At 32.5% G+C, this 13,897-nt stretch overlaps 3 protein-coding genes across 3 annotated transcripts; 1 reads left to right on the top strand and 2 right to left on the bottom strand.

Annotated features, from left to right (window-relative positions):
* Window positions 1-665: 665 nt before the first annotated feature.
* HELRODRAFT_167786 (hypothetical protein) lies at window positions 666-2,138 on the bottom strand (the record flags this gene model as incomplete). The annotated part of the gene is made up of 4 exons (XM_009013522.1): window positions 666-739; window positions 1,412-1,530; window positions 1,723-1,926; window positions 2,065-2,138. The coding sequence occupies 4 exons, from the start codon at window positions 2,136-2,138 to the stop codon at window positions 666-668; spliced, it is 471 nt and encodes a 156-aa protein (XP_009011770.1).
* Window positions 2,139-3,063: 925 nt separating this feature from the next.
* HELRODRAFT_167785 (hypothetical protein) lies at window positions 3,064-7,773 on the top strand (the record flags this gene model as incomplete). The annotated part of the gene is made up of 3 exons (XM_009013521.1): window positions 3,064-5,559; window positions 6,998-7,118; window positions 7,436-7,773. The coding sequence occupies 3 exons, from the start codon at window positions 3,064-3,066 to the stop codon at window positions 7,771-7,773; spliced, it is 2,955 nt and encodes a 984-aa protein (XP_009011769.1).
* A 1,245-nt stretch (window positions 7,774-9,018) lies between these two features.
* HELRODRAFT_167784 (hypothetical protein) lies at window positions 9,019-9,695 on the bottom strand (the record flags this gene model as incomplete). Its single annotated transcript, XM_009013520.1, has 2 exons — window positions 9,019-9,149; window positions 9,524-9,695. 2 exons carry the CDS (start codon window positions 9,693-9,695, stop codon window positions 9,019-9,021), a joined length of 303 nt encoding a protein of 100 aa, XP_009011768.1.
* Window positions 9,696-13,897: the final 4,202 nt, after the last annotated feature.

Below are 13,897 nucleotides of genomic sequence, written 5' to 3'. Positions count from 1 at the left end.
TTTTGCTGTTACAATTTTGAATTTTGTACCAAATCAAGAGGCATCTTTACTGCGATCTATTTTGCTCTTTAAATGAATGCACTTTCCAGGTGACATATATGCGGTGTCGGGCCAATGTTGTAGAAGTGTGAATTATGACCGCTGGTGTCGTTGAGTTTCAAGAAAGTTTTCGATCCTTCTGTGTAAATTTGAATAAGATGTGCGCGAGGACTCCCTGTGGGATGATGTAGATGCTCCCTTCAACCACCAGCCCTACGATGATGGCCACCCAATGCACCAATCGCAATTTTCTTTTCAATTTAATTTTCTCTTCGGCCATTTATTACAGTTTAAAATATACGATTTGATCGAGTATCGTTATATCGAGATTCGGTTCATCAGGCGAATACAAGTTATTTCAGTTTACGGTTTTTTCATAACATCATGAACTTATTTATATACATGAAAAAATAAAAAAAAACCTGAATGTCAGTGCCGGATTAATCCAAGGGCAACATGGCCTCCTTTCAAAAGGAGCCCTCCTCTCACGGACTTTAAATTTTTGACATATTTTTTATCGCATCTTTAAATGTTTCGCTATTTTTGCATCATAATGATTTACTATGTTTACTTGGTCAGCGCTTTTTAAATTTATTATATGATTTCGATTAAGCTTCGTGGATTGTTTACGGCAATTCAGACATATCAGATGCAATTGACGAAGTGTATCCCGAATCTTTTTGTAGCTCACAGCAAAAGCCTGGCAGGCATCATAATGGGAAGACCATCCTGCATCAGCTGCTCTTTTCAAAATGACCGCGCCTTTCGTCAAATTACTTCTCATCGGCCAGCGGAGGCTGAAAAGAAGGTGTAGATACCTTCCATTAATCAAAAAAAGATAGAACCCATGGACAATATTTTGCAGCACATATATCTACAAGGTTCAACGAATGAGCAACACAAAAAAGGAATCAGTTCAACTAGACTGTTGATTTGCTTAATTCTTGCTTGCAGCCAAAAGTATTGGCCTGACATTTTACTGGCATTGTCGTAGGGAAGCGCTCGATAAGAAGTTGGCCTTTTGGAGATACATATCGGATGATGAAAGTAAGTCGATCAGTGTGGCTCAAGTCAAGTGTGAAGTGTTGAATTGACAGAAACAGAAAAATACTTAGCGGCTTTGATTTTGCCGAAAATGTCAAAAAGTGCCTTCTTTCCCATGTGAGTTTTAAATTTTTTGCAAGTTGTTAACAACAGATAAATTACTTGACCCTGTCCTTTATTTCTAAATATAGTCAATGTTCTTTCAGAATTGGATCAAAATTTGCCAGGAGTTCTAAACATTCTAGGTATACACCATTAGAAGTTGATCCAATAATTTCATTTTTACTTATGCCAAGAAATTAACTACAGCAGCTAAACATTTCCAAACTTCCCTCCAATATAGATTGTTGCATCAATTGTGAGTCAATCGTTTCGAGCTTTCGTGTTCTGTTTAAATATGCCAGCATAGATGTTTGGTATTCAACACTGCCTTCATATTCTGAAAGCCTTTTTGTAACATAATAAACTGATGAGTTTTGGAAGACGAAAACATTTCACAGATGTAACAGAAATAGAAAGCCATAGATGGATTTGGAGTACTTCAGCTGATCCCGTTTTATCTTTCCCGTTTGGTAAATGCGGTAAAATATTTTTTTGAAACAATGCCGTTGATTATCAACATACATTTCCTGAACAGACCATGAGAATTCAATATCAATAGTAGTTTCAATTGGTGAATGCTGCACAAAATGTTTTCGTTGTTTATTTGTAACAGTCCATGCGGCAGGATCATCACTGACACTAAAGCAAGATTGTATATAATCTGCAACCTCCGACTGCAGAGAAAAGTTGCCCCCTCTGTGCAAAAACTTGATCATCTGTTTTGGATTGACAACCCTGGGTCTGAGTGGATGAAACCATACCGTCAAGATAGTATTTGTCAGCATTAAAAAACTCTGAGATTGACGACATGGTAATGACAATCTGAGAAGGCATACTTGGTGACATGGAAGCTTTGCCTAAACTATCACTAAAACTAACTGAAATCTGTTATTTGATGTGCTCAGTTGCTTGCCTGTTTCAGAAAATATACGAGTTATAATTTGCGTTCTCATTATTTATTTGTTCAATCCGCTAGGAGGGTTACCACAATTTCTGACTTTCTGACATGGACTCACAATCCAGAAACTGGTTAAACTTTATATGGATCTAGATTAGTTGATTTTATCTGCGGAAAAACAATTGAAATTCAGCATCACTATATTTAATTTACTGAAAAATTGTTAAGGGGCCGAAACTTGAGCAACGCGTAACAGACAAGATAATTTTTTAAGAAAACATTGTTTTAAATCTTATCTTAAATCTTATAAGTGATGATGAAAAAAAAATCAAAATGACGAGTACTTTGAATGAAACAGGAGTTGGAGATTTGTTTTGCCAAGTTAGTAAGGCACTTACATCGTCACAATCACTGGCTCTGTTATATATCAGATAATCTTTTGAACTGCAAAATTTTACAGTTTTAATTTCAAATAAGCAGTTTAAATACCAACGCATTTAAGTTGAATAAAATAAAATAAGCTAACCTAACAACCACTGATTTCACATAATTTTTTATAACATAATACTTGAAAAGAAGAGATTAAGAAATAAAAACAGAATGGCACAAATCAGGTTGCAAAAAAATAGAAAAAAAGAAAAAATTTTCTTATCAACTCATTACATCTCTAAAGATGGCGCCAGGATTATTTTTTAATTTACATAATCTTCGTGTTTTTATTTAAAAAATTTTCTTTTAGCAGTTTTTAATATTTTAATTTATTTATATAAATTTAATTTAATTTATCTGAAAGTTTATTGCATATAAAATTTATTTTTTTATTGCATGCCGGATCCGTCATTTATTTTTTCAAAAGATTTTAAATTCCCATTCAATTCAATCATCATCCCTGGAATACTTGTGAATGCTTGTTATATTATTATTATTTCTTAGTAGTCTGGTGGCATGTAGTCCAATAAATAATTGAGCTATATATCAAAATGGCTGGTAAAAGAACTTTAGAGGGAGAGGAATCTAATGAGTTCACTTGGAAGAAACTGAAAGGTAATGCAAATCCTGGCATATATCCGGTTAGAGAGAGGTTTGATGAACAGTATGACAATTTTATGGTGCAACGACGGAATGCCAACTACATGAACATTAACATGGCTGCAGCAGATGCAGAATATCTGAGGCATCCAGTTAACTATGCACTAAATAAGCAATTTCATTTAATGTCAGATAGTATGTCCTCCAACAATGGAAGCAATGGCTTCATGTATCCCTTTGATCGTCCAAATTTTTCTGAAAATAATGCTCCAAATGGAATGGATGTCAAAAGTTATCCTAACTTTTTTGCAATGCAAAGACCACAGTTTAATCCTCAGCATCAATACTTAAATTTTCACAACTCTCAGGCCGAGCAACCAATAAATCGGTTGCCAATGGAATTTTTAAATAATCATGCAAACATGTATAGGCAACACATGCCATTCAGAACAGAATTAATCAAACCAGATAGCGTGCCAATGTTTATGAACCTGGTTAACAGCAACAATTCAGTTAATGTTTCTCAAGAAATGATTTCTCCTTATCAAAAAGTGAATGGTTACAGATCTCCTAATTGCAAACCATTTACAAACCCATTTTTACATTTTAAACCCACTTTTAATGAACCGTATCCTAGACCTATGAATGGATTTACAAATGAATTTGACAGTTTTTCGACTAATTTTTCAGCAATGAGTAAATCGAATCCAGATTATCAAAATTTTAATAGATCATTCATTGATAGTAGTGTGGCTGAAAACAAGACATCAAATTCAAATTGTGACATAATACAGCCATCTGAATTGGAAAAGAAAGTGAATAAAAATATAAAGCAATGCAAAAAAGATAAACACATTGAGAATTCACCAGCTTGTGATAATGGTTGGCTGGTTTCATCTTCATATACTGTTGCATCATCACATTCAGCATTATCTCTGGTATCATCACCTATCTTAAAACCATCTTCAATGCTCAACTCAATGCCCACATCTGCCCTATCATCAAAATCTCATTGGAACCCTGGTTTGCCGGCCAGAAATGAAAAGCTGGTTAATGAGTTAGATTTAAAAGATAAAAGTGCAATGAAAAATAATTGTGAAGTAAATGAAAATCATTCAGGGAGTAAACATTTAAAAACAAATTTTAAAAATGATGTAGAATTGAATGAGAAACATCATCTAATGCAGCATCAATCATTGAAGTCACCTGAATTGCATGATAATAAATTTGAGGAATATATTCAGCCAGATCATCACTCTTCAATGTTATTTCAACAACAGGCTTACTTCTCTAGAAATCAAGAGCTACCACAAGATATTGTTGCAAAGCAGTCAATGCCAGCATTTTCATCAGATTTTCAGCCACATTTGCAACCAACTGCATTGAAACAGCATATGCAACAAAGTTTGTTTGAAAAACAAAAACATTTGCTACATATGCCTTCCGAGCAGCATTTGCAACAACCATCATTTTCACAACACTCACAACAATTGTTGCAACATCCTACAAAACAGGTAACTTCAAAACAACCTGTGCAACAAACTTCACCACAAAACCATTCTCAAAAAGTATTTAATCAATATTCCAATTGTTCACCTCAAAATCATTGTGAAACGTTATCACATCAACTGAAAAATCACCAAAATTTGCAACATAAGCAACATCACCATAACCAGCAACAACATTCAGTTAATTCAAACAATGTTGATAGGCAACTTTCACCAAAAGAGAACTTGCAGCAACGAATTCACCAACCATATTTACCTGAACAGTGCTCAACAAAACTGAATCAATCTCTGCACCATGAAGCACAAAGGCCTTGCAACACACCCAGTCAGATTGATCAAGCCACTCTAACCCACCCTCAACGAACTGCAACGGTTAACCATCACTTATCACCAAAGTTGCATCATCATAAGCATCCTCCAGAGCTTGTTTCATCAGGAAGGAGTAATAATTCACTGATGCACAAGAATGCACCACAACCAGTCATGGGTCACCATCATGACCCATCGCAGCATCTACCTCGAGCACCTCAACAGTTTCAACCTCCGCAGCACTTTTCTCCTCGGTATAAATCTGTGCAACAACTTAATAATCCACATTTTCAACCACATCATTCTTTGTTACAATATCAAGAACAGCACAGAAATACATCAGAAATACATCTGCGATCGCCACAACGACAACAACATTTTTCTCAATCTGTACCTTACCAGCATAATTTAACACAGGGAGTGCAGAGAGTTCATTTCCCAGATGACAACACACGAGATCCAATGAGGATGATTGAAAAATTATCAAACAGGCATTTCAACACTTATGAATCTCAGTTCATATTTGGCAATGATAAAATCAATCTACATGGGTGCAGTGAGCATGAAAATAATTTCACATCAAATCGAGCCAGTGCATTACAACATAACAGCTTCGGTACACATGCTATGGTTAGTTTATTATTCATTTACCATTCAATTTTTATTATTTTAAACTTCTTTTACTAGTTACGTACTGGAAATATTTTTTTATAAATAATAAGTGTTAATTTATCACTGAATTATCAAAACCTAAACTCTAATTTTTAAATTCCATCCTTAAATGCAGATTAGTTATTATTGGCTTTTCTCATTGATTTAAATTTGTTTTGATGTTTATATAAGTTACATCTTTTGTGCTCTGACTCAGATTAACCAATTTTACGTAATTTTATAAGGAATAACACACATATGCTTATGGGATAAACTATGCCTATAAAAATAACCAAAACCTAATAGGGTTATATAGATTTCAGTTTGATTGTTACATAAAGATATATATTATTTGAAAATGGAACTATATATATATATATATATATATATATATATATATATATATATATATATATATATATATATATATATATAAATAAATAAGTTATTTCTTTCATATTTACTTGATTTATATTTTCATGTATGTACTAAAGACACAGGTTGATTCCACTGCTTCAATGACAACCAACCACAACCACAATTTAACAAAACCCAAGTTTGTTCTAATTTTTAAATTTTTCCATTCAATTCAGATTTGTTGCTATTGGCTTTTCTCATTGATTTAAATTTGTTTTAGTGCTTCAATGTTTTTATTGGTTAGATCTCTTGTGTTCTGACTCAGATTCATTAATTTTATATTATTGAATAAGTAAGAAAAACACGCTTTTACCTGTGGGACAAAATTTATATGTTGTTAACCAGGTGAAGAAGTTTTTGTTGTTCAGCATTTGATTGCATTTTTCAAGTATCCAAGCCCTCTTTCTATGCGTTTTGTTTAGGCTCATTACCTGCATATCATGTGCATTAACATACTGATTTTTTGTATTTCTTGCATAATTGTAAAATTTCCCTACAAGACATATTCAATTTTTGTAATTTTTTGCTACTGTTATGTCATTTTCAGTTTGCTAACTTACTTGACCTTCTTACTATATAGTGAATTTATTATTATATAATGTAGCAAGTTTATTTTATTTATAAGAGTTTCTAAGACTTTGTCAAATGAAACATTTCTTATTTCTCATTAGACTGATATAACTAACGTCCAATTAATACTTAATTTGAACATTTTTATTTCATTGACTTATAATTTTTGATCATTATTTTTTTAGAACGCCCCAAAAATCTCCCAAACCAAAAAAACCCAAAGAAACAAGTAGGAAATTGTTTTGTAAATGGGGATTTATTCAAAATTTGCTTTGCGAAATAATGTTGTCTGATGTTATGATTGTCTCACGCCAGCCAGACTTAATGTGGCTTTGTGGTTGGAGCTGAAGATGATCCTGTTCAAATGCAAACAAGTCCGAACTATCATACATAACACTACATACGCGAGGCATTGATTTACCTGTGTCAGAGTCGGATGAAAAATATCCAACTCCAATTTTGGCCCCTCAAAAAATCCGACTCCAACTCCGGTCCCCCAAAAAAATCAGACTCCTACCTCTTAAAAATTCTGACTCCAACTCTGACACTCGGTGATTTATCATTGTGTGTGTGTTGGGTGATTATTGATTGCATTGGATTGTGCATTTCAAATTTTTATGAATTAATAATAAAAGTTTATTGGATAAACGCTTTGTATAGATAGGATGCAAATAGTTCAATACAATATTGAACTTTTCTTACAATACATACTTTAATAATGTGCTACTTATATGATGCATACATAATAAATTAAATGAAAGAATGAGGTAAGGTTGTGCACAAACACTTGCATTTTTAATTTTTCTTTTAATTTTAAACCTTGTTTTTTTTATAAAAATAACTTTTTGCATGATATTAAAAATAACAGAACCAAAAAGAAATAAGAAAGACAGTGAGAGGGAACAGTATGAAATGTGGCTGAATGAAAGGAAGAAACTATTAATTGAAAGAATAAATGAATTGGAGCGAGTGAAAGAGCAGGGCATGAATGAAAGTCAAAACCAACGGGCAGTGTATAACAAAAGCAACAGCAGCCAGGAGCCCAACAACCAGCAAGTTGAACATCAACAGCGTTTCACAGCTGATGATTTCAATGAGGACATCAAACATTTAAACTCTGCAATTGAGCAAATGAAAAAAGACTTGCATGAACATGAAATGATTATGAAGATGTTTTTTACCTCAAATGTTGGTGAATTTGTCTAACTTGCTTTTTTTTAATAAATGTTCCTTGTTATGTGTTATGCAGTGTTAGTCAATACTTTTAAGTCTGTAAAATTTAACTTATCTATTTACTTTGGATTATTTGTTATAACCTATGACTGTTATTTGTTTATGTAAATGATAAATTATTTTGCCCAGATAATTTTGTTTATCTGGATTTTAATTCTAACATTTATTTTTTCTACATCCTTCTTGCAATACAAATTATTGCCGTACAGGGTTTTTTGCAATGCTTTTGTTTCATTAGTATTATTTATACAGTAAAAAATTGGGAAATCTATAAACCAAGTACATATATATATGAGATTTGAAATTAAATGTCCGAAGTTTTTTGTATGGTATCTATTAGGTGTTATATTGCATAGATGTGAAATATTGGCTCGGTTTCAAAACATTTAAGGTGCTCAATGAGTTAGAATATTATTAATATATTTAAAAAAAACGTGACGGTTGTTGCAGAACTGAGTTAAGCTAGGGCAATGATTGTTTAATTTTGGTCAGAAAATATCCAATTTGGTGAGATGAATGTTGCAGTAATCTGAAATTTTGCTAGATGGAAACTTGACAAAGGCAGATTTTGTTAAATTTCATGTTGGATAACTTTTGCATCTACTGAAAGCATTTATGAGTAATACATGAGTGGACTTTAAAATTTTAACTGTAAAATTCAATTTTCAAATTCAGACTGCTCCTGCTCCTGCCAACAACAATAGATCCACATCAAATAATGGTCAGTCTGTAATTTGTTGTTTTCGTTGATGCATTAATTGCATTTTATTTTTTTTAAATATTTATTTTTTTCTGCAACCTGGTCTGTGATTCGTTCTGTTTTTGATCTCTTCCTTACACATGTTATGTTACTTTTCTTTCTGTTTTTGTGACATTTACACCACATTTTCATAGTTCCTCCGTTTTTTTTTCATTCAATTATGAAATTCTGGTACTCTTTTATTTCAATATTTCGATTTCAATGTTAAAAGGGATGTTTGTAAACACTACAGCAGAGAAGACAGTACAACTTACTTGTGCAGAGCCTCCTCGTAGCCAATCTCCTAAGCCATCTACATCATCATCACACTCCAACTTGCATCATCAGCACCAACAACATTGGCAGCATCAAAGTCAACATCAAAGCCCTGGTGAAAAACCATCTCAAAATTTTCATTCCAGCAAATCAACAAGTAGAGCCATAATTATTTAATTGAATTTTTTTTTATTTTCAACAACTTATTTTAGGATGTCTTTTTCCAACATGACAGTAATATGATTCTTTGCATTCTTTAAAAAGATGAAGCCTTGTGGCTTAATCAAGTTTAGCTTCTGCTGGTGACACTTATTTGAGTTGGCAGGTCCATACTCTAGCGCCAGTGTTAAGTTTTCATCATTTCACAATTCCTGTCACTACCATGTAAAATGTTAAAACACATTCTTTATGAATTTTCCTTAATTTTTTTAAATTTAAAAAGAGCAGCTGTTCTTATTCTAGTACATAACTTTTGTTGCATGTCCCACCTTAATTGTTATTAGTTGCAAACTGGATCAACTCAGTTTCGTTTTCATATTGCTTGTTCATTAATCTTCTGGCTTGTACCAAATAAACTTCTGCAACGAAAATAAATTCCTGTGTTTTTTTATTGTATATATATATATATATATATATATATATATATATATATATCATGTTATTACGTTTATTTATCATGTTTATAATTTTCAGATCAAAAGCTATCACCTGACTTGCCACGTTCAACTTCGACTACACTATCTGCAACAACAGCAACGACATCGACAACACTAACAAAAACAACAATTTCAACAATAGCAAAACCATATGATAGCAAGCAGTTGGAAGAAACTCCATTACCAGATGTTGTAGAACCTGTCCTGGTGTTGCACTGTCCCATTCCTACAATCGGCTTTCGTGAATGTACAAAAGGTTTAGAATGTCTTGAAATGATATTTTCTATTGTCCATATGAACTTTAAAGATTTGAAAATGTTGTTAATAAATAGATAGATATGCTGCTGCGTTTTACTATGGTCTTTCTGATTCTACACTATATCCTTTATATAAAGATTTTTACTCTGTTGCTTGTCTAGTTGCTCGTACTCCTATCTTTATTCATACATTTCCATATCTTGTTTTCTTGCACTGGCTACCACCTTGATTGATTATGTTAACTATATTTTTCACTTAGTTCCTTCTCATACTCACAGTCATCATAATTCCTTTCATCATATAAGCAACCAGATAGAAACTTTCAATATCTTCACGTTCGTCGAGTTGTTGGAACATGTTGCCTCTTTGCTTTTTCTATTTCTTCTTAATGTTTCCAGTTTTTCAAGAGTTTCTCAACTTCAGAGAAACAAGTGTTGGCTGAAAAAATCAATTGTCACCCATCTTCCTCTCAGTGAAAATAGCTTATGTCAAGTTTAAAAATTGAACGGCCTATGCAAGGCAGGAGCGGTACCTGATTACGTTTCATGGATACTGTGAGGATCGTTTTTTAAGATTAGATCCCACCTCTGTCATAACCTACAAACTGTTGCTGTGGCTCTGATATTTGTCAAAAATCATTGTTATTTATCATTGTTCTTTCAACGATATTTAAACATTTGATAAATCTGTCTTAAAAACTTTTTTATAACAACTTTCAATTGTTTGTTTTCAGATAAAGTCTTGTTACAATTTTCACACACGTCATCTTCTATGACGACGTCGACAACAACAACACTAACAACATCAACGCTATTGTCAGTGATCCCATCAACGTCATCATCAACCATAACAACAACAACAACTGCAACAACGTCCACCTATTCAGTATTAACTCTACCGCAGTCATCTGCGAGGTCTTCCCATCCATCTGCTGCAACAACTTCCTCGTCATCACCAACAATAGCAGCATCAACAACGACAGCAGCACTGGCAACATTAAAAACAGCGTCAACATCAACTGTAACATCGCCGACATCAACAGCAGAAACAACAACAGACACGATGCTAACCTCAACTCCCATACGGGCCACATTAAAACCATCTCCTGTAAATGATAGCAATAATTGCGAAGATGATGATAGAAGGAGTGGTGATAGTAATCAGACTAAAAACAACATTAATAACTTTTTTAGTTTATTGCATAATAATAATAATGATAATAAAACTTTTAAAAGTGAATTTAATGACATTAAAGTCTCAAAAGTGACTGGGATTCAAAACGATAATAACAGCAGCAATAATTTATCAGATAATAACACATTTAAACCTTCTGATGCTTTGAATAGTATAGACTCCCAGCTCTTTGGTCAGTTCAGTTGACCTTTCTTTTATGCTTTTTGAATTTTTTATTGATATGCTTCATAAGAATTTTTAAGGTAATGAAAAAGTTAAATAACATAATATAATATGTTAGTTTAAGCATAGCCAATCATGCAACAGATAATATTTGAATTATTTTCTCTAACACTTCTTTTAATGACTTTACAGTAGTTCTTAATTGTTTATATTTAATATTCAGGAGATTTACATAAATATAAGTAGCTACTTTTAATACAGAGCCAAACATCTTATCATGGTCTTTTAATCATTGTTTATATTTAGTTGAAGTATATTATTCAAATTTATTCATTGACAAATGTATTTATAAAAGTTCATTTGCTACGTTTGTGTTTTAATTTTTTAATTTGTCCAGTCCTAGAAATTTATTTTTATCTAATCAAGCCTAGGAATAAAGGAATGCTTTGGTCAGTTACACAATTATTCATTCTGCTGGACAGCTCTAAAAATATGTTATAGCAGTATTTCATAAAAGTTGTAATCTCAATAGATCTTAATAACGGTTATCTTATAATCATAATAAGTTGGGTTTGCTCACTTCTGAAATGATACATGGTATCACAATGGTATCATTTGTGAAGTGTAATGTTTAAGAGATGTGATTGAAGGAAGTATGAGATAATGTTTTTAGCAGTATCTGCTTAAATATTAATAGTTTTAATGTGTATTTAAAGTTTAATGTTTCACTTTTTAATTTTTTTTGCCAGGATCACCTAATCATGAAAAGCTCAGCAAAATTTTTGTAAGTCTTATTACAATCTTTATAAGTTTCATTTTAAATATTGTCTTTACATACATAAAATTTTTAGTGGACTGATAAATGAAATAAGAAAAAACTTAATGCAATAAATCTGAATATTATCTATTTCCAACAAATATAAGGTATCGTTGAAGACTTACACTGACTCCATCATTGACACAAGAGCTGATATAAAATACAACCAAATGCCGCTTGTTACCTGTGGAAAATGTTATTTTTATTGTGTTTTATTTACTTAGGATAAAAATTTTGTCCTTAATATTTTGATTTGAATACTCCGTAATTATATAACATTTTTCATAAAAATTTCTGGAAAACTTTTCCATGATTTTCATTTTATAATTTAAACGAAGATCCGGAGACGAGAGTGTCGAGAGAGAGTTTGATGTTCAACCAGCAGAACGCCTCATCGCAGCAACCACATGCCGACATTTGCTCTCAGTGTTGTCAGCCTATCTACAATAAGGACCAAAACTTAATTGAAGATGTCACTGTAAATGTATGTCTACGTTTTTTCGTTATTTTCATGCCTTGGCTTCTTATAAAATAACAACATATTATATTGTTAATTGCAATTTATTTATGTAACTACCAATAATTTGATGGCATATGGCTCCCGAATAAAAGTTGCAATTGTGTGTGTACGTAGGTACACGTATGTATATGTATATAATTTGAGGGAGTTAGTTTGGAGAAGTACTTTGTTGACGGTTTTTTTATATATACATTTATATATATATAGCATACTAACATGGTCAAATAAATACCATGTTAGCAAACTAGTTGTCAGTGATGACAGTCTACCAGTATATCACCAGTAAGCAATAACCACAACAATACAATCAATAGAATTGGCCTGGAAGATTTTAATTAAGTCAAAAATAATTTTAGGTCACTATGTCTCGTTAGGGATGACTTTTTCATTGTTTAAGGTTAGCTACAGCAAGCAATTTTTATTCAAATTTAAATGTCAGGCCTTAAAAGATGAATTGAAATATACGGCGAAGTTCTGCACGAAATCTTGCCAAAGTGTTTATAAATATCGTCATCATCTTCACAACCGCCGTCAGCATGATCAGCTGTTGTGTTTGAAATCAAATTCTGACGAGAAGGAAGGCATAAAAACTGAGAAGGTGAGAGACGTGGAGGATGACAACGTGGATGGCTCACTCTCAGAGGGTAATTGATTTGTCATTTTAACTTTATTTTTGACAAGCAATTTCAATTTTAAATTAAAAATCGTAAAAAGTAATTAAACGTTATTCTATATAAAAAAAAAGTTAAAATAAGTTTAAATGTTGTTTAAGAAGGCAAGTTATCAGATGCTAGTGATGTGAACAAAACCATCCTTTACGATGCTGATGACCCGATCGTACTTGACAGCTCTGGCAACAATGGTAATGATAATAGAGACGCCAATGACAACGTCAAAAAAACGATCCTCGATCGTATTAATGACAGCCGTAATGTTAGCCAGTGTGCTGGTAGTGCTCCACCACAAGTGATCAGGACTCCCGTCAAATCACATTACAACGGGGTAAGTCGAAATTTCAATTTACTGCTATATGTTGTTATTAAATTTTAATTTCAATTTATTATCACTCTATTATTAAGTGTTATTGTTATTAAATTTAATAATTTTATTCTTACTTCAATTGAATGACACGTAGCTAGCTGCTTACTTGTTGTATTCTTCTTAGTGCACTTATACTTTCTGTGTCGCAAATACTTGAAACATAAAAAAGAACATTAATGTGGGAAGGGCGTTGAACTTCAGCTATCTAGCTTCTTTGTGCTAATTGCATTTTGTTAGTCTTTCAATGGAATGTTCTTCAGCAAGTTTTTCAAGCCTGGCTTCTTTGTTGCCTGATGTGCCAAAAGTTGTTTAAGCAGTTTGAAGTGGTGGCTCAAGTTGTATAATATTTTGGACCAAAGTAACATTTTCTAGACATTGTCTATGCCGAAGTCACCCTATGGGACACGCTTTTCTCAGATAATAATTAAAAAAGT

The sequence above is a fragment of the Helobdella robusta genome (assembly GCF_000326865.2).
Source record: "Helobdella robusta unplaced genomic scaffold HELROscaffold_12, whole genome shotgun sequence".
NCBI classification, from domain to species: Eukaryota; Metazoa; Annelida; class Clitellata; order Rhynchobdellida; family Glossiphoniidae; genus Helobdella; species Helobdella robusta.
This window is presented reverse-complemented; position numbering and strand designations above follow the sequence as displayed.